The sequence below is a fragment of the Cynocephalus volans genome, chromosome 18, assembly GCF_027409185.1.
Source record: "Cynocephalus volans isolate mCynVol1 chromosome 18, mCynVol1.pri, whole genome shotgun sequence".
NCBI classification, from domain to species: Eukaryota; Metazoa; Chordata; class Mammalia; order Dermoptera; family Cynocephalidae; genus Cynocephalus; species Cynocephalus volans.
In genome coordinates this window covers 8,064,918-8,086,942 of record NC_084477.1, presented here as the reverse complement: position 1 = coordinate 8,086,942, position 22,025 = coordinate 8,064,918, and the positions used below count along the sequence as shown (strand labels likewise).

At 40.3% G+C, this 22,025-nt stretch overlaps 1 protein-coding gene across 2 annotated transcripts in view; it reads left to right on the top strand.

The window, feature by feature from the left end:
* Positions 1 to 10,255: 10,255 nt before the first annotated feature.
* The window catches only part of SMYD3 (SET and MYND domain containing 3), a 663,795-nt gene continuing 652,025 nt past the window's right edge, over positions 10,256 to 22,025 (top strand). For both annotated transcript variants that reach the window (XM_063082741.1, XM_063082740.1), the window contains exon 1: positions 10,256 to 10,493. In XM_063082741.1, coding sequence (XP_062938811.1) covers positions 10,330 to 10,493 — 164 coding nt within the window. In that variant the 5' untranslated portion in view covers positions 10,256 to 10,329. The remainder of the gene's footprint in view (positions 10,494 to 22,025) is intronic.

Below are 22,025 nucleotides of genomic sequence, written 5' to 3'. Positions count from 1 at the left end.
AGAGAAATTAGAGAGGATACAAGAAGATGGAAAGATATTCCATGCTCTTGGATTGGAAGAATCAACATAGTGAAAATGTCCATACTACCCAAAGTGATATACAAATTCAATGCAATCCCCATCAAAATTCCAAAGACATTTTTCTCAGAAATGGAAAAAACTATTCAGACATTTATATGGAACAATAAAAGACCACGAATAGCCAAAGCAATGCTCAGCAAAAAAAATAAAGCTGGAGGCATAACACTACCTGACTTTAAGCTATACTACAAAGCTATAATAACCAAAACAGTATGGTACTGGCATAAAAACAGACACACTGACCAATGGAATAGAATAGAGAATCCAGAAATCAACCCACACACTTACTGCCATCTGATCTTTGACAAAGGCACCAAGCCTATTCACTGGGGAAGGGACTGCCTCTTCAGCAAGTGGTGCTGGGATAACTGGATATCGATATGCAGGAGATTGAAACTAGATCCATACCTCTCACCGTATACTAAAATCAACTCAAAATGGATTAAGGATTTAAATATACACCCTGAGACAATAAAACTTCTTAAAGAAAACATAGGAGAAACACTTCAGGAAATAGGACTGGGCACAGACTTCATGAATACGACCCCAAAAGCACGGGCAACCAAAGGAAAAATAAACAAATGGGATTATATCAAACTAAAAAGCTTCTGCACAGCAAAAGAAACAATTAAAAGAGTTAAAAGACAACCAACAGAGTGGGAGAAAATATTTGCAAAATATACATCTGACAAAGGATTAATATCCAGAATATATAAGGAACTCAAACAACTTTACAAGAAGAAAACAAGCAACCCAATTAAAAAATGGGCAAAAGAGCTAAGTAGGCATTTCTCTAAGGAAGATATCCAAATGGCCAACAGACATATGAAAAAATGCTCAACATCACTCAGCATCCGGGAAATGCAAATCAAAACCACATTGAGATACCATCTAACCCCAGTTAGGATGGCTAAAATCCAAAAGACTCTGAACGATAAATGCTGGCGAGGCTGCGGAGAAAAAGGAACTCTCATACATTGTTGGTGGGACTGCAAAATGGTGCAGCCTCTATGGAAAATGGTATGGAGGTTCCTTAAACAATTGCAAATAGATCTACCATACGACCCAGCCATCCCACTGTTGGGAATATACCCAGAGGAATGGAAATCATCAAGTCGAAGGTATACCTGTTCCCCAATGTTCATCGCAGCACTCTTTACAATAGCCAAGAGTTGGAACCAGCCCAAATGTCCATCATCGGATGAGTGGATACAGAAAATGTGGTACATCTACACAATGGAATACTACTCAGCTATAAAAACGAATGAAATACTGCCATTTGCAACAACATGGATGGACCTTGAGAGAATTATATTAAGTGAAACGAGTCAGGCACAGAAAGAGAAATACCACATGTTCTCACTTATTGGAGGGAGCTAAAAATTAATATATAAATTCACACACACACATACATACACACACACAAACCGGGGGGGGGTGGGGAAGAAGATATAACAACCACAATTATTTGAAGTTGATACAACAAGCAAACAGAAAGGACATTGTCGGGGGGGAGGGGGGGAGGGAGAAGGGAGGGAGGTTTTGGTGATGGGAAGCAATAATCAGCTACAATGTATATCGACATAATAAAATTAAAAAAAAAAAAAAAAAAAGGAATAGGCTATTTCCCAGTCTGCCGTAGCTCTCTTCTGCCCACAGTTGGGGCCCAAAGATCTTCAATTTGAGGCTTAGTACCCACGACCCAAATCAGGAAATATAGGACCGGCCCTGTGGCTCACTCGGGAGAGTGCGGTGCTGATAACACCAAGGCCCTGGGTTCGGATCCCATATAGGGATGGCCGGTTTGCTCACTGGCTGAGCGTGGTGCTGACAAATCAGGAAATATATATATAATTCTACTCTACATTCTCATCCTGTTACCCTGAGTTCACACAGCATCTCAGGAACTGAACTCCTACCTTCTTTTTATGCCTCCAGCTTTCAGTTGGAGAGCTCGTGCCTTCTTTGCTCGTGCACTGCGCATATATACACAGCACCACACTCCTACTCATGAGGGAAGCAACCTAGGAGAGCAGCGTGTGAGACCCAGACATTCACACCTCTGTCAAATCTCTGCATCCTAATTATGAGCAAAGCACTGCTTTTGAGTGCAGAAAGAGAGGAATTTGCATCCCTGAAACTGTCCTCCATATCTATAGATATCTGCTACTAGAAATCGTGATACCCAATTCATGATGCTTCTGAGGTCAAAAGTATTGGGCCTTGGCCAAGAGGTAGAAAATTACAGTTAGATAGGAGGAATAAATTCTGGTGTTCTATTGCACAGTAGGGTGACTGTGGTTAGCAGTTCAGTTTTGTATATTACATAATAGCTAGAGGAGAGGCCTTTGAATGTTTTGGCCACAAAAAAAAAAATGATGCATGCACGTTTTTGTGAGGTTGCATAACTACCCTGACCCATCATTATACAACACACATATGTATCAAAACGGCAGATTGTACCCTACAAGCATGTACAATTACATTGTGTCAATTAAAAATTTTTAAAAAGTCTTGGGCCCCTGTTACCAAATATGGGTCCAAATAATGACCTCACTGAGCTTTTCAACAAAGATTACTTCTTCTAATATCAGCAGCTGCATCAGATCCTGCAGCTTTTCTTGGCTCTGGTGAAAGAATTTGATCCTAGGTCCGGGCATCTCCTACCTGTCCTGTGTCTTGTTGTACCCTCAACAGTGACAATGAGGGAACCAAGAAAAATAATGAGATTTATTAACCAAAATGTCACGTGCAAACTTTATTGGATTCTGAATCAAACCAACCAACTGTAAACACGAACAAATAGAAAACATTAATGAGACTATCAGAAGAACTTTACAGGTGAGCTGATAGTTTTCCTTCAAGATTTTATTATGGAAAATTCAAATATACACCAAAGTTGAAAGAATTTAGAGTGAACGCTATGGTGCCACCTGTATTCTGTCTTTAACGTAACATTTTACTATATACTAACTTTATCATGTGTCCATCCCTTTATCCATCCATTGATCCATTTTATCTATGGAACGTTTCAAAGTAGATTTCAGGTATCAGTATACTTCCGCCCTAAATAATTCAGCATGTGTGTTATTAACTAGAGTTCAATAGTTTCTACAGGTTTTTGTTTGGTATGAAATGTACATAGAATTAACGCCCAAGTCTTATGTGTCCATTCACTGAGTATTGGCAATTGCATCTACCCAGGTAACTAATCTACCTGTGTAACGCTATCAAGATATAGAGCATTACTATCCTCCCGGATAGTTCCCTCATACAGCTCCAGGTAAATGGAGCTTATCTTTAAAGGGGAACACTGAGGTATTTATAGATGTAATAACACCATGTCTGGGATTTGCCTCAAAATAATCCTGGGGAGAGAGGGGGGAAAGTAAATAGGGATATAGGTAAAATAGATTCGCTTTGTGTTGATTATTGTTGAAGCAAAATGATGGGTATGTGGAGGTTTATTATACGAATCTAATGTTATACATTTGAAAATTTTTATAGTAAAAAATCTTTAAAGTGAATTTGGTAAAACCAATGGAAAAATGGGCACTTTGCAAAAAAGTATATCCAAGTTGCCAATAAACTATGAAAGGAGCACCACCTCATAAGCCATCAGCAAAATGCAAATGAAAATCTTGATGATATCCCACTACACACCCATGAGAATGGCTGAAAGGGACATGTCAATCAATACCTGGGCCAGCCTGTGGCTCACTCAGGAGAGTGCGGTGCTGATAACACCAAGGCCCCGGGTTCGGATCCCATATAGGGATGGCCAGTTAGCTCACTGGCTGAGCATGGTGCTGACAACACCAAGGCCACGGGTTCGGATCCCTATATAGAGATGGCTGGTTAGCTCACTTGGGACAGTGTGGTGCTGACAACACCAAGTCAAGGGTTAAGATCCTCTTACCGGTCATCTTTAATAAAACAAAACAAAACAAAACAAAACAAAAAAAACCCAGGTCGGGGTGAGCTTGTGGAGTTGCTGGTACTCTCATGCACTGCTCATGGGAATGTAAACTGGTACAAACACTTCAGGAAAATGCATTATTTATTAAAGTTGAACCTATATCTGTCCCTTGACCCACCAATTCCACTCCTATATATATCCAACAGGATATACAAAACTGACTGAGTGAAATTATTCACAATAGCCTCAAACTAGAAATGACTCAAATGTCCATCAACATGTATGTATTATATGATTCTACGTGTTTAAAATTCAAAAACAGGATAGTCACTCTAAGGAGTTTGAAACCAGGATGATGACTACCTTTGGGGTTGAGGGAGTGAGTCGTGATTGGCAGGGGGCATGAGGGGAATAATGTTCTCTTGCCCATGATGGTTACATGCAGATGTTTCATTTGGGATAATCCATAGAGCTGTATACTCTTATGAGCTCTTTTCTGAATGAATTTTGCACTTCAATAAAAACATGGAGGGCAGCAGTTCCATTTATTCGGATATGAAAGATTCTCTAAAATATATGAAGTGGAAAAAAAAATTAAAAAATAAATAAATAAATAAAATAAAATAAAATATATGAAGTGACAAACAACAAAAAAAAAGCCAGGGACATCACAATGTGTATAGTAATGTATCATTTTCCATTAAAAATCAATTATTATGTGCCGGAGACCAGCTCCAGTCGAGTTTGGGGGGCCCTTGAAAGAGGGAGAGGGAGTCGGCGAAAATAACAAACACAGACAGAGACCTCAATGCATCAGTATGCACGTTCTCTCTCTGCGGGCTGTCAGCGTGTTGCAGTTGGAGCCCAGTAGAGCATGAGACAATGCCTTTTATTTAGATTTTTCTCTGCAGGGGGGGGTTTGGGTATTATTTTTATTGTATCAGCAAGCTTAAATCAATAGTCCAAAAAGCAGGGAGGAAACTTTTTTAGAGGTCAGCACATCTTAGGTGATCAACTCGTGCTTCTTTATCCTGGAATCAGGTTTATCAGATTCAAACCATCCCTTCATTGTCTTGAAGTTATCTTGTGACCTTTTTCTGCTAGCAAGCTATGGTTAATATCCACCCTGTTAACAGGGTGGGAGCCAAATGTAAAAAGAACAGTGGATATTTGAGCAGCATTATCATGCACATTTTGAGGTTATGCAATTGGCTGTAGCCCTGTAATCTTGATCTAAATGTTAAAGTGTCCTTGTGCACAGCACCATCCCTCACAAAACTAGGTGTACCCTTTTATTTTTCTAAGATCTAGTTTTGCAGGTTTAATAATTTTCCAGCATAAATTTTTATCCCAACACCTGATTCTTAATGGTTTATTTAAAACTGGACACCACCAAATGTGAAGTCTGCTTTAATATTCCTATAATCCATTGAGTTTCTAAATATTTATTTATTCTAATGAAAAACAATTACTACAACTGATGATACATTTAATTAACAATTTTTTTTCCTATAACTGTACTTGTTGAATGTTAATCATATTTAAAGGGAATGACTTTGAAGTAGAACTTTCTTTTTTCCTGCTACTGAAAAATCGAATGGAATTGTATCGTATGGCAAAGTGTTGAGGGATGGGGAACACACCCAGGGTCAGCGGTGAAGTTTAAAATTGTCTCTATTCAATTTATTATCTAAATGATAGCATCCGAGAAGAAAAGAATGTTTTACACTGGATCTTTCTCACATAGAACAAGAAATCTTTCTGGAATAGAAGATGTTTACATGTCTGTTGCTGGTCATCTCTCCTATGTCTGAATAATTTAATATTGGAAGAGCCTAGTGTTTGGGCTAGTGGATTTCTGCTAGCCCATGGGGATACCCTGAAACTACTGTATCTGTCTTTGTTTTCAATGATGGTCCATGTTTTGTTTCTTGGAAATAAATTAATATATTATTTTCCAAAAAAAATAAATAAATAAAACTGGACACCACCAAGTAAAGGAGGTTCTACAGTTTCATTCCCATATACTTAATTTGTCCCAATCATATAATTTCTCATTAATGCCAACCATTCTCTTGCCATTAATACAATCTCCAGTAAATGATGTTTGCCAACTTACATTAGGCTGCAGCTCATATTGAGTCATGAGCGGTGCTTTTGGAACATATGTTGGTGTGGTCAATTTATCATAAGGAGATAAATTTTAAATTGTCCAATTTACTCGGATCCTCTGTGGGAATGTTTAGTTCGATGACCGCAAAATCATTTGTGTTATTTTTATAATCTTTTGGGAATTCAGAGAACTGCCATGCTAACCAAAATATCGAAAGAGAAGGCAAAAGCCACAAAGCCGAGGCAGGAACCCTTATGGTTGTAGCAAGTGCTCGTAGCTGCGGCCTTGCCAGCAGCTCTCCCTCCAGGGGCCTTGCCAACTCGGAGAGGGCAGCCCAAGCTGACTCCTTTAGGATCCTGCCATGGCGTGGACCGTGCCAATTATGTATACACAGTTGCTTGCATATACATAAAGCAATCTCTAAAGGTATCAAAGAAACTGGTAATAGTGCTTAGGGGAACCAGATCATTGGCCGATAGTTATGAAAGGAATCTAGTTTTCATTCTTTAAATTTTGTATTCTGAACTTACATTACTTAGGAATGCAGCAAAATTCAGCTTTGGCCTTTGTATTTGATCAAAATCTACTAGTCGGCTTTAGCCTTGGTTTTGGAACTCCAGAACTTGTATGAGATTGATTATGTGAACTCATGGGTATAATCATATTAAATCAATGTAACTCTTAATACAAAGAACTTTTTTGGATTTATTGTTAATATCTGCATATTCATTTTCCAGTATAGAGTTATTAACAACCAGTTATAGAGTTCCAGCATTCTAGAGTTAACTTGGCATGAGAAATATCTTTATATGTATTATATATTAAAATCTTATTGATTAATTGAAGTATAAATATATATATTCATTATTGCAGTGGAAAACTGCAACAATAATTATGAGTGTGATAGCTGTTAATTTCATATACAAAACAACAAAGAACTTTCATATATTTATTTTAATTTTGTTAATAGACTTTATTTTTCAGATAAGTTTTATATTCACAGCGAAATTAAGCAGAAGGTAAAGGGATTTCCCATATACCCTTTGCCCTGACACCTGCAAAGCTTCTCCCATTATCAACGCCCTTCACCAGAGTGGTACATTCATTACAATTGATGAGCCTACAATGATGACATCATTATCAAGTCTGTAGTTTACATTAGAGTTCATTCGTTGCATTGTATATTCTGTGGATTTTGACAAATGTGTAATGATGTACCCACAATTAGAACTTTCATCTACTTAAATAAATAGGGAAAATAGAGTGCGATGGCTAGGTGACTTTAGAAACACTATTATATCCTTTTTGAGTCAATGTTAATAAAAATTTAAATAATACAGAACAATAATATAGACTAAATATGTGTGCTCTGTAGAATTGTTTGGTCTTCTTAGGTCTCACAACATTAAACAGAAGACCTTAGAGAACTGTATTCATTCAAATATCCATTGAGTACCTACTGTAAGCCAAGCACTTTGCTAAGTTCTGGGTACAGTGATGAACCACAGACATGAGCTATGTCTATGATGACTGGGTGAGACACTAAACAAGTGAAACAACAACAGCCAATAATAGCAAATAGTTGTAAGTGTTATAAAAGATAAGAAAAGGGTGTTTTGCTAGAGAACGGCAGTTGGAACCTATTGCAGATGGAGCGGCTTGGGAAGTTCTCTTTGAATAGGATTATTTAAACTAAGAACTGAGATAGGAGGAGGAGCCAGCCATGAGATGGGATCTGTGTGGGTGTGCACACTCACAGGCACGTGTGTTTTATGCCTGGGAAGACCCTGAGGTGGGAAAGTGTGTGGCACTCTGCAGGAACCGAAAGGTTAGCATAGTTAGGCATTGTGAGAGAGCAAAGAGTGGCATGATGCTACCAGCTAGGGTCTTGCAAGCTAAAAAGACATCTCTAGCTGATTTAAGCAGAGATGAAGGTAATTAAACAGTTGTGGTATTGCACACAGGATTGCCCAGAGGGTTGGAAAAGCAGGTGTGGGGTCATGAACCAGTCTAGTGAGAGAATGCTGCTGACACTGCTTGCACCAGAACTGCCAGAGCTCAGAGATCCCACAACTCTGCAGTGGGTGGGTTTGATTAGCACAGCCCAGGTCTTGTACCTGCACTCTAGTTACAAAAGATGCTGGGAAATGACGATATTGGTTCAGCTTCTTTAACACAGACCAAAATAAGCGTTACTTAAACAAGCTGTCTCTTTCATGTAATAGTCCAACCAGGTGAACAATCCAGGGGTGCAAGGCACTTTTTTTCTAGTCAACCATTTTCTGAGATAGTGCTTTTTTCTCTATGGTGGAAGATGCGTCACCATCAGCCCGACATCTAAACTCCAGCTAGTGGGAAATGAAAAAGAAAACAGGCTGGGAGAAAGTTGGAAGGAATAGGACCTTTCTCTAAGATTTGAGACATTAGGCTTTCAGAGTCCAGGGGAGGGTGTATAAGACATGCATTAGGGGAAATGGGTCATGTCTGGGTAGCTGGAATCACGTCTCGGAACCAGCAAAGCTGGATCATCCCGTCTCCTAGTACAGAGTCCAGCAAGATATTTTCCCTGAGAACTTTTCCCACAGTGTTCAGTCGTTGGGAATGGATTATGGTAGAATTAGTCCCTGGTTGTCTGGAACTCCTTATGATATCTTTAGTTCAGTAAACAATTTTCTGAGTTCCTTTTATGTATCATGCTTAATGCTATACACTGGTATTAGATAATTATACTGGTAGGACAGGTAGAATGCAGTATATAGCAGTCTTAACTCAGAATAATGATTTCTTACATTTGCATGACACAAAAGATTTTTCAAAATACTTTCATAGCATGTATTCTCACCACTCTGTAAGGTATCATCGTCTTCACTGTACAGATAATAAATAGACTTGGAGAAGTTACCTAAGGTCACATGGCAGAACTAGAACTCAAATCATGTCTTTGGAATCCTGGTCCACTGCTCTTTTTACTATATCACAGCCATTTCTGGACTACTTCAGCAAGTCTGAAGTCTGCCTCTGCAGGTTGTGGGAATCAGGTTATTCAAACAGTGCCAGAGTATCACCCAGAGTACTACTTACTAGTATTACTTTATTAGCATTAATGTTACAGTACTACTTACTAATTGCTAAGGTAAAAAGCACCTTTACAATGAAGAGATTTAGCAACCAGCACGTTAACCAATTGATCAAGCTTAATTTTATTAATAGTGGAACAACCTGACGTTATGCACCATTCTACCTAATGTGATGCAATATGAAATGAACAATATCATTTATTCTATGTTTTGGCCCCAAAATGTTTCATTTGCATCAAATCCAGCCTCTAGATTGTAGCATCTAGACCTAGCCCTGCAGTTCACAGGAGACTCAGAGAATAGATGAACAAGTTAAATGACACCAAGAAACAACAACCAGACGAATACAGACTGTGGGCCATTTTACAAGACTTCTAGCTTAGACTGAGTCAATGTCAGGAAAAAGAAAACGCGTGACCTTTATTGGATCCTGGTTAAAAAAAAAAAAAAGAAAAGAAAAGAAAAAGAAAAAACAGTTACAAAAGGCATTCTTTAAGCGCATTTGGTCTTTGCTAGCTAGTATAGATAATTTCCTTAGGCGTGATAATGATATTGTAGTTTTATTTATTTACTTATTTATTCCTCTTACTCTGAGGAAATGCATGTTAAAGCATTTAATCACTTAGTGTTATGTTGTAAAGTGTCAGCTGTGAAATGTTATGACGGCTGCCACTGACTTTCAAATGGCTCAACAACACTCTTTGACATGGTGCAGCATGACAGATCTATGCACATACAGATGGGGAAAGAGCGAGCGAGCGGAAATGGCAAAACGCTAACGACTGTTAGATCTAGGTGGCGGTACGCAGGTGTTCGCTGCATTGTTTTTTCAATTTTTTCGTATGCATTAAAATTATCAATAATAAAATATCGTAGATGGAGAAAAACCGCCTTCCCCTAGCAGAGTCGCCGTAGGCAGGAGCCGCCTGCGCAGCCAACGCCTCGCTGGGGGTCACGTGCGCCGCGGTCGCCGGTTCCCTCAGGGCCCCCGTCTGGGCATGCGCAAGAGGCCCCGCCGCGCCCGCCCCGCCCCCCGGGCGTGCGCTTGCGCACAGAGCGCAGGCGCGCGGCTCCCGGCGGCCCGCGAGGCTCCTGCTGCAGGTCGCGGCGGACGTCTGAGGTGCGGGCGCGGCGCGAGGATGGAGCCGCTGAAGGTGGAAAAGTTCACGACCGCCGACAAGGGGAACGGGCTGCGCGCCGTGGACCCGCTGCGCCCCGGAGAGCTGCTGTTCCGCTCGGATCCCTTGGCGTACACGGTGTGCAAGGGGAGTCGTGGCGTCGTGTGCGACCGCTGCCTGCTCGGGTACGTAAGGGGCGCCCTCGGCCGCCTCAGTCCGGAGCGGGGCGGCCTCCCGGATGCTGGGGGCGTCCGGCGGGCAGCCCGCCGTGGGACTCCTCCCGGCTGGGGCTTCCCAAGAGCTCGGTGCTCCCCCTGATGCGCGGGTTCCCGGGGGCGGGTCGCGGGTGTCACGGAGGGGTGAGGGGTCCCCAGCCCAGCCCCTGCACCTGCGACCCCTCCTCTCCTTCGCACACAGCCGGGCTGCGGTAGGGATTGGGGGAGCCAGGGGGTCAGGCTTACGGAGAAGCGTTGGGCCGTGGGATTTTGCTGGGGGACAAAAAGTCAGTGCGACAGGCTCCATTGGTGCGGCTGTGGCGATCACAGGTGGCGGGGGTGGGAGGGGGTGGCAGCAGGGATGTGCGTACACCAGGCTCAGGGCTGAGGCCCCGCCGGGAAAGGACGGGGCTTGAAGGAGGCAGAAGCACCCTGGTGTCCGTAGTGCACTCCTGTGGTCCAGGGTCTGTGACATGCATGGGGCATCCTTAAGAACCCTCAGGAAGGAGCAGATCGAGTGAGATAATTACAGCGAAGGAGAAGGCCTGAACTAGAGGCGCAAATGCTGTGCTTTGGGAGCACGAGTTACTGAGGTTCCGCAGCTTGCTTTGCCATTAATAGCTGTGAAGGTACGTGTAACCGTTCGCCACATATTTAGCATGCGAAAATTCATGTCAGAGTGTTTTGGAGGCTTGGAAGCACAGTGCCAATGTAAAGTGCTATGCGAAACGATTTTATAGAAATGTGTAACATACACATGCAGTCGTAGGAATTGCATTTAATTAACAAACGTTATTGAGCTCCTCCTACGAGCTGGGGGGAAGAGCTGTGTTTGGAGCTGGGAGGGGTGATTTCGTGCACGGCTGCTCCCCAGACCTGTCAGTCTGGGGTTGGGGTGTGGGTAGATAAGTGCACAACTCAAATCTTGTAGCTTGACCATTCATCTCACTACGTCCTTGTTTGTTTCATAACTGAAGAATTTATTTGATTTGCATTTTAGAATTACCAAATAATAATTGTATCTGTTGCTTTCTGAGGTAATGATAACAGAAAAGTCTGTTGAGGAGAGAGAGCACCACTGTGTTTTTGTAAACTGTGTGGTTGAAAAGAATTCATTCCTTTGAAGATGATGTTTTTCTGAAGGCCCTGACATTTAAAGTCATACATAGATCTTTGATTTTCCTTCAGGCAAATTAGAGAAAGCTGGGCTCTTGATCGTATTACATCTTTTAGAGTGTGTCCAGAGTTTGAAAGTAGTTCAAAGTAGAGAACTTACTGTTTCTTAAATCCTATGATGTTAATTGGTGGAGAAGATGTGGGTCATCTTGCAGATAAAATCAGACTCCATGTTATTTAGTGCTTGGAACAGAAAAATTTTGTAATGACTAGATGGTGACATTAGTAACTGAATTACCAGAGCTAAATTGAGTCTTATGACACACGGAATTGTCTGTTCAAAATAAACTACCCAAACCCTTTGTAGGTGAGATGCTTCTTGATTCACCATACTATTTCATTACTGCTGTCTGTCACTTATTTTTCTTATTTGCAAGAACTGTTGTGATTTAAGGAAAAAAGGAATTTCTTGAAAGCATATTGGGAAGTTCTCAACATTGCTTTAAAGTCTGAAGAAACCTGGCTCTGAAAATGGGCGGGAACCAAGTCACTTGCACTGCAGGAGTAGTTGGGGGTGGGGTCTTGGGAGTACATCACTTATGTTGCCTGGTAATGTCGATTCTACAGCATGTCACAATGGCACCATGGACACTGGACCCTGGTGCTGCTGCTCTTTAGAAAACTGGTTGTTGCTGGAAAGTTGTTCTCTCAACCATCCTTCTTCCTGATATTACCTTCTGATTCAAAGTCCTCGGTGGGTGTCTTGGATTGGCTGAGCTTAGGTCACTGCTTGCACCCCAGCTGCAAGGAAAGTTGAGAAGGTGAGTATTTGGTCCTTTTGGCTTAAGATCGGAGGCTGGTTCCCACCATTATCCATCCAGGGGGGAAATAGCAAACTTAAACATTGAAAAAGGGATATAAGTAAATGTTAAGAATCCAAACAAAACAAACTAAACAGATGCTTCATACTAACATACGCTTGTTTATTAGTACTTTACACACACAAAAATATTTGCCCTTATTTTGGATTGCCAGGATATACATAGTTTACTTGTGTCATGGCAGTAGTCACTCTGTGTAACACTTCCACTTCAGTGGTTGTAGTGTTCTGAAGTGCCTAGTTGGGAATTACAGCAGCTTGAAAATAGTGTTAGGGAAGGATGCATTGTTTCATGCAGTTTTCTACCACTACTGAATGCCCATCATTGGGGGATAAGTTTCTATGTTGCTTATTATCATGTAAGTAAAAATTTGTTTCTCTTTATCCACTATTGATTGTGAAGTCCTCGAGGACAGATATTGCATCTTTCAATTTTTGTAGCCCTGATGCCTACCACACAGTAAGCTCTTAGTTTGTAGTATGAATGTCTGGTAGAATTTTTCTCCTAGCTGTGTCTGCCCTTCTGCCTATCATTTGAATTACATAATGGGGTAAAAATGTCATAACAACAGTTCCAGGGGCAGGGGTGAGGGATGTCAAAGTAGAATAAAAGAACGTATTTATTTTAATTACTTCATTAGTCTCCAAAAATGATTGTTATAAGGTTCTACCCGATTTCCTTTGCCCTAAGGCTGTTTTGGTTAGTGCTTTAGTTCTGCATATTTATTTTTGTAAAGGGAGACATTTCAACCTGCTTCATGGTTTCTCTTGCTTTTTTCCTGTCATCAAGGAATGCTTTTGGTTTTTCATATCATGAGTGGAAAAGAAAATGAAGTATGTAAATCAGAGAAAGATTAAATGACAATGAGATTGTGACCTGAAATCATTTATATTGTCCTGCTGCTGCAGCACACATTTTTAGTTTGATGGAGATAGAAAAGATTGACAAATGGGTTATGAGTATTTTCTTTTCTGTTTGTTTTGGTACATATAGCACATACATTTCCATTGTAATTATTTTATGTGTTTGTAGATATTCTCTCTTCCCAAGGTAGTGACCTGGGTCTACTCTTTATATCTGTAGTGCCTAGCACATAACAGATGCTGACAGTAGAAGTTGTGAAAGGACGATACTCTGGAAAATTTTTAGTCATTATAAAGTATCTTTGTCTTTGGTTTTCCAAAGTTCCAAGTTGCCTGCAGCTTTCATATCAAGAGCTACCACTGGCAAACTCTAATGATAGTTTCTCCTGTAGGGTAAAGAGGATATCTCATTCAATTGCTAAGGCAGAGATTGAGGCTTAGTGCATCCCAGGAGGAAGGAAGATGACTTGGAAGTGGAAAATCCTTCCTTTTCAGCCATGGTGGATTGTGGAAAGAAATGGGGACAGAGGTAGGGAAAACAGATTGTGAGAAATAGATGTTCTGGTCTTTCCTGTCTGGCCAAACTTCTGGGGTTTTAGGGTGGGGATGTTAAATGGGTTGAGGGACAGTCAACAGCAGAGGGCCTTTGGCTTTGCTTCTTATTTGGAATCTTGAGAAGAGACAACTATTCAGGTTAGTGCTATGCCAACACTGGGGCCAGTAGCACAGCAGTGGTAGAAGGAAGTGGCTAGATAGATGGGCCTATGGTAGCAGGGGATTCCAAAATGCTCTCATACCGCTAAGAGGGAGGTAGAGGAGCTTAGGGGCCTGGTGGAACAGTAGGCATGACAAAGAACTGCGTGACCATAGACTTAAGGTTAGGGTCATAGACACCAGGGATTGGAGGCAGTGTGGCATCCCAAAAGATGAGACAATACCAGTCCAGCCACATGATCTGATCACCTCCTTGCAGCAGGGACTAGTGAGAATCCAGAGAGACACACAGATCTAAGGTCTTCTTGCCCCTTACTTCCAGGATATCCCATAAAGCCTTGGAGAAAATTTAACCTGAAAGCAGCCATTTAAACCAGCCCTGGTAAAGAATTAAAGTCTAAATATTAACTGGAAGAGACTGAGATGCTATTTGATATGTTTTAAGTTTCCTAGCTATTTATTAGGGTGCATGTTCATGAGGAATATTAGATTAACTGTAGAAAAAATAGCCCCATGTTCAGGAGACAGATTAGATCAATTGTGGACAATAAAAAAAACAAGAAAAAAGAAAGATCAATTTTAGAAAATCAAGTAGCTACATTTGAGTTGTAGTGTGGGTAAATTTGGTCAGGCAGTAAAAGGCAATAAAGGAACACTCTTTGGTGAGATGATGCAATCTATCTTGGCCAAGAACTGAACTTGGGGTGGAGGTAGAAGAGAATATCTTCATATCTTGGGGTAAGAAGAAGAGGTGGCAGAGAAGGCAACAGCAGTGGTGATTGAAAGGTTTAAGGACAACTAGGGAAGTGGTTGCTAGTGACTCAGTCTTGGAAAAGAAAAGGTTTGGAATAGTCTTCCAGGAGAGAAGTGTGAATCGCCCACTGAAATGTAGGAATGTGGGAAAGTGCTGAGGGTCCACTTAAAACTTCTGCTCATTTATTTAAAGTGAGAGTGGTTAACAGCGTAGTGCTTTTTTCTCTCCCAGTGGCCAGCTCCTTGGCTAGGAGAATTGGATTGACCCAAGATTGCTGGGTTAGTATGATGGATGGAGAGAGGAAAAGGAAGTTGAGGTTGTAGGCAGGGGAGTGTGAAATCCTTGACCATGGTTTCTGAGCTAGGGAATGAGGTCATAAAGAGGGTGATGGACAGTGAAATGTGATAGAATCAATGGATTAGAGGTCCCGATGTGGTCAAAGAAATGGAGGAATGGTCAGAGAATGGGTTGACTTAATGCTTAGAAGTAATGTATGTATTGGTACAACAAAGTTTAGGGTATGGCAGAAAGTGGCTGAGACAGGGACTAAGAAAAGATTGTTGAAAACCGAGAGGCTGAGGACATTAGGTGAATTTTCTAAATAAATGCCAAGAATGGTAGGCATAGTAGAAAGAGCCAAGTGGAGACAGGGAAGTCCTGTGGAAGTTATAATTCCTGTTTTTTTTTTTTTTTTTTGCTTCTTCCTTTTCTTCTGCAAGGAGCTTTGGGAAAAGACTGTATGGCTGAGCCCTGAGCCTGAGAACATTTGGTCCATGTGAAAGCCACAGGAGAGGATGTTCTTAATCAGACAGGATGACCTGCTTTGTGGATGGCAGTCAGTTCTCCTTCTCCAGACAGCCTGGTGCTTGTTCAGCAGGCTCAAGAACTACCATGGGGACAGTGAGAGAGGATGGTGCCTGGAACTCAACAGTACAGACTTCCATTACCATAGCCCTGTGGCTTCTACCGGTACAGAGTGTCCAGTATGCTACCAGTAGTAACTGATTCTCAGTTCCCCAAATGAGGACACACCTTCTGGACCAGTCGGCCACCTGCTGTCAGGTTTTAATTTTAGATCCTTTTGTCATGGAGGGGGTCAGTGATTTGTTCTCACTGGAATACTGTTTTTTTTTTTTTTTTCTGCGCTTGGATTTGTCTTCTCTGCCTGTACTACCATCTCTGAGATCTGCTAAAAATCTTCTGTAGAGCTGTGGTATTCCTCATATGGTTGCCTCTGACCAGCACAAAAAGGGAATTGAAGCTAATGCCTGTGGTTTTGTCTGTTCTTAACATACACTGTCATTTAAGGCAGCCCCTTTACACTCCTAAAAATTATTGAAATGGATTTAATAGGAGGGATTTAAAAAATGTAATTGAGGATGCTAAAGAGGTTTTGTTTATGTGGGTTATATCTATTGATATTTACTGCATAAAAAAATTAAAACTGAAAAGTTTTGAAAATACTTAAACATAATAAATCTATTACATTTTAACAATGGTTTTTTTTTGTGTGTGTGTTTTTAATAAAACTATATCTAAAACAAAAGAAAATTTAGCGAGAACAGATGCATTGCTCTACAGTTTTGCATATCTCTCTATGTCTGGCTTAATAGAATACCCTGGATTCCCATAACTGGAAAACTACACTGTATACTCATGAGAAAATGAAAATTAAAAAGGCAAAAAATGTGTTGGTATTTTTATGAAAATAGTTTGGATCTTGTGGACCCCCTGAAAGGGCCTCAGGATCCCCAAGGATTCCTAGACCATACTTTGAGAACCACTATTATAGAACAGTGGATTTGCCTTTTGTATCAGTTTGAGAGATTGGGGTTTGTTCTCTAGTGTGTACTGGGAACTAGTGAACAATATTTGGTTCTGGTTTTCTCATAACATGCCAGGATGCATGGGACCAGGAATCAAGGCATGGGGTTAGTGCTTCTCAGTTAGGAGTACTCACTTAGGTTTTGCTTCCCATATACTAACTCTGGGCTGGTTTTGTTTTCTGAGTAGTCAAGGGAGAGATGTTCTACTGAATTTGATATGGCCAAATGTGGAATAGTGATTGACCCTGGTTATCAAGGGGAACAAAGAGCCACTTTCCTTTTATTTGTTACCACAATATATGGCGATTGAATATTATAATTCAATAGCTAGTATTCATTATCACTTAGCAGTGCCAGACATAATTTGAAGTGCTTTTACCCTGTGTACTACTTCAATTCTCACAACCTCCCTTGAAAGTGTCTTTATGTTGCCTGTAAACACAGATATGGACTAGAGAGTATCCATACACTTTGTATTACTCCTTTGGAGGGCAATTTGGTATTCCCTATTAAAATTGAAGACTGTATTATCTTGACCCTACTTGTGGGACTTTGACAGAAATTCAAATACCAATGGATGTACAATTATATTTAGCATAGCATTTTGGTAATTAAAAAAAGGAGAGAGAATTTTAATGCCCCTTAATAGGGGACTGGTTAAATTATGGTGTGGCCATATTATGGAATACTGTACAGCTGTTAAGATTGAGGTGTACAAATGTGAATGACACATTTGTTGGTGAATAAAGTTGTAGAACAATGTGTGTATTTTAAATAAAATCTTTGTGTATGTGGATATGTGTGTACAGAAAAGGTCTGGAAGATCACACCAGAATTCTAATATGAAGGATCTTCAAAAAATTCAGGAAATTATCTTTTAATTCCATTTTTGGATTAACTTTTTGAAGTATCCTCATATGATTCCTTCTGGAGAGTGGCTTTTGGAGAGGGGGAAATATATCCCTTGTAGTTTATATATTTTGTATTCCCCCCCCCGCCCCAGTAAAGCATGTATCATTTTTTTGTAATTAGATATTTAAATAAATTTAGAGAAAGTCTTTGTTAGACTTTGTTTCATTTGTAATTGTGTAAAAGGATGGGTGCTGGTTACTATGAAGATGTCTTTGACATGACTGCTAGCTTATGTCCACTTTTTTTTGGAATTGCTGGCTGATTAGACCAAAAGTGAACTTCCTGATTCAAGGTGAGCCAGTTCACTGGATTGGCCATTGGCTTCAGAATTTGGACTGAGAAAGGTAGAATTCCTGTTGGTGGTCTTCAGTTCCCCGGCTTTGTCCTTGCTCAGGCTTGGTTATTCAATTTTTACTTGGTATTGTTGAGGGACTCCAGTGTCCATTAATAAACTTTATTCCTCACTCTGGGCACATAAGACGACTACATTTCCCAGCCTCCTTGCAGTTGGATCGGAGCCCTGTGAGTCAGTTTTTGCCCGTGGAGTGTGGGTTGCAGATTACATAAGCCATTTCCGGGCCTGCCATGCAGTGTTCTGTGCCATGTTTCCTGCTGTCTCTTGCCTTGATGACTCGGGAGGCTGTGTGTTGAGAGGGAGAAACAAGCGTGAGTCATGGCACGGAGAAGAACTGCTCTGGATAGTCAGCCTACGCGTATCAGGTTTAGTGGGAAATCAACCTGTGTTAAGTTGCTCAGAGGAGCCCTTCTTGGAATGTAGTGTGCATATGGATCACCTGAAGATCTTGATAAAGGGCAGACTCTGATGCAGTAAGGTCTGGGTTGGGGTCTCAGGTTCTGTTTTTCTAAAAAGGTCCCAAGTAGTGTTAAAGCTGCTGGTCTGCTGATCACACATGAGTAGCAGAGACTTGAAAGGGTTGCATAAAAGGACATACAGCGCACTGTAACTATTCAGTAAGCACTGATCAAATGGATGTTATAGCATCCTGAAATGGCACTGAATATGGTGAGCAGGAATTAGGTACGATACATGCATAATCAAATGTTTAGATTATTCCCAAGTACACATCTTTAATATGAAGCAGTAGGTGTGTTTAGGCTATCTGTCTTTTTTATGTATGATGAACTGTATTTAGTTTTAGTAGTATATGTGCAGAAAATTGTATGAAATTAGAACCTAGAGTTACTTTTAAGATCAAATCGAACATTTACCTTTAGACACCATCATTTTGGTGTTTGAAGTAGTTATATGTTTTTCTAATCACCTCCATGGAAAGATAATCTAATGTCTTCCCGCTACTGGTTTTAAAAATTTAAAACCTTTAGGGCCGGCCTGTGGCTCACTCGGGAGAGTGTGGTGCTGATAACACCAAGGCCATGGGTTCGGATCCTATATAGGGATGGCCAGTTAGCTCACTGGGTGAGCGTGGTGCTGACAACACCAAGTCAAGGGTTAAGATCCCCTTACAGGTCATCTTAAAAAAAAAAAAAAATTTAAAACCTTTACTTGGAAATAATTCCAAACTTACAGAAAAATTGCAAGAATATGAATGGTACAAAAAAAACTATAGTCTTTACCCAGATTAAACTATTAATATTTTACCTCATTTACACATTCTCTCCTCTTTCTCCTAACCTTGTGTGTCTTTACACACACAAACACACACACACACAGACATATTTTTTTCTTTCTGAAGATGTAAGTTCCATATATCTTGTCTATTTAGCCCCAAACACTTTAGTGTGTATATCCAAAGAATAGGGATGTTATCATATATATCAACTTCAGCGAATTTAACATTACTACACTACTCTATCATCTGTATTCCAGTTTTGTCAAGTGACCCAATAATGTTCTTTATAACATTTTTTCCTTCCAGTACAGGATTCAGTCTAGGGTCAGGTGTTGCATTTAATTGTCCTATCTTTTTGTCCTGCTTTAATCCGGAACATTTTCACAACTTTTTTTGTTATACATGCCATTGACATTTTTTCACTCCTTTTCTTCTTTTTGGGTTTATCCAATGTTTCTTCATGATTAGATTCAGATTACGTATTCTCAGCTGGGGTGCTGCATGGGCGATGTGTCCTTTTCAGGATATACATGGGGAGATTCACAGTATTCAGGTGCCTTTCACTGATGGTTTTAATTTTGATCCCCCAGTCAAGCTGTTGTCTGATTTCTCCACTGTGCACTATTTCTCCCCCTCACAACTAATAATCTGTGGGGAGACACTTTAAGATCATGCAGATATCCATTAAAATTTCCCCCTAGGGGCCGAGCCAGTGGCGCACTTGGTAGAGTGCTGCGCTGGGAGCGCGGCGACGCTCCCGCCGCGGGTTCGGATCCTATATAGGACTGACCAGTGCACTCACTGGCTGAGTGCCGGTCACGAAAAAACGACAAAAAAAAAAAAAAAAAAAAAATTTCCCCCTAGATTTAGCATCCATGGAAGATTGTTTCCTGATTGAATCTTTGGTATGATGTTTGCAAAATGCTGATTTTCCAACTACATCACTCTCTCAACACTTACTAGTTTGCATTCAGCTCAGCATTCTACCATAAGCAAGAGTCATCTCTTCTCCCTCATTATTTATCTTTTTATATATGCTACACGTAATGTTTTTGCAGATCAAGTTTTCAATGTTTTCCCAATTCCATGTGAGTTCCCCATGAAGTTGTAATTAAATATGATGCTCCCTCTGGTGGACAACGGAGTGAAAAGCACACGAACATTTTTCAGAAAAGCAACTTAGTTTTCAGCTGTTAAAACTTAATATCCTTGAGTGGTCCCCTTGGTGAACCTCCTTTCCAAACTGTTCTCAGCCTCTGATACTTACTATAACTCTTAGTTTGAAATCAACCAAAAAAAGGCAAGCAAGCCAAGTATTGTCATAAATATCTATATAAAACTCACCGTAATGAATGAGCACTGCTCAAATTTATATGGTAACAGTGGCTTACTAATAATGACCGTTTTTCACAGTAAGAGTCAAAACCCATGTTTGAAAGTGGTAGTCACATTTGAATTTGGTTTGATCTTGGGGAAAAACTGCATGTTAATCTCCTTACAGTGGGATTTATTACTGTGAAAGACTTTGTGCAAATGAGTTTTTTTTTTTTTTTAAAAAAAAAGATGACCGGTAAGGGGATCTCAACCCTTGGCTTGGTGTTGTCAGCACCACGCTCAGCCAGGGAGCAAACCGGCCATCCCTATACAGGATCCGAACCTGTGGCCTTGGTGTTATCAGCACTGCACTCTACCGAGTGAGCCACGGGCCGGCCTCAAATGATTTTTTTTCCCCAAGTTTTTGCTATAATAATTACTTGAGAGGATGAAAAAAAATAAAGATGACTATGTAGAATAACCTCATCTTTTATAGCTAATTCTAATCTTGGAACTTGAATGTTTTCTTTGCCAGCAACACCTTTATAGTTCTGAACAGTTCCTGAAAAGGCACGGAATCAATGTAGTAGACACCTGAGACATTTTATTTGAAAAATAAAAATGGACAAAGACACTGTTTTACTTGTTTAAATACAGTAAGATCAAGAAAGTTTCCATTTCAAAGTTTACTTGTTGCCAGTTTACTATTTTACACATGGCCTATTCATGTTTAGTTGTAAACATTTAAGAGCATTTATAATTCTAGGTTAAAACTGATTTTTGTACTTTGGTTGAGAATCATAATGTCAGGAAATCCTCTTTTGTTGATGTTGCTAATCTTTGAGGCAAAAATAAGTGAAACCACAAGAAAATAAGATAGATTTATAGATCGACAGATTTGACTATATAAAAATTAAAAACATTTGTGTGTAAAAGTATTGTCTCATACTGGAAAAGTCAAGAAACTGAGGAAAATTTTTGCAACATAAAAAGGAATGTAAACGTAATATATAAAAATCATTCAGAAATTAATAAGAGAGGGCCGAGCCCGTGGCGCACTTGGTAGAGTGCTGCGCTGGGAGCGCGGCGACGCTCCCGCTGCGGGTTCGGATCCTATATAGGAATGACCGGTGCACTCACTGGCTGAGTGCCGGTCACGAAAAAATGACAAAAAAAAAAAAAAAAAAAAAAAGAAATTAATAAGAGAAAGCAACCTACTTCTGAAGTACTCCCTGATTTGTGGGACTTTTTTCCTCTTTGTCTCTGAACAGTCTGATCTTTAGATTTCTCAGTGAGAGATTCTCTTGTAATTCATCGATTCTCAGCATTGGCTACACTTTGGAAGAACCTGGGTGGGGAGCTTAATAAATACTGGTGCATGGGTCCTACCTCCAGAGATTCTGATTTAATTTGTCTAGACTGTGGCTTGAGCATAGAAATTTAAAAAACTCTGCAGGTTATTATAATGCGTAGTTAGGTTGACAACTACTATCTTTCTTTTCCATCTTAACTGACTCCCCTCTCTGCATC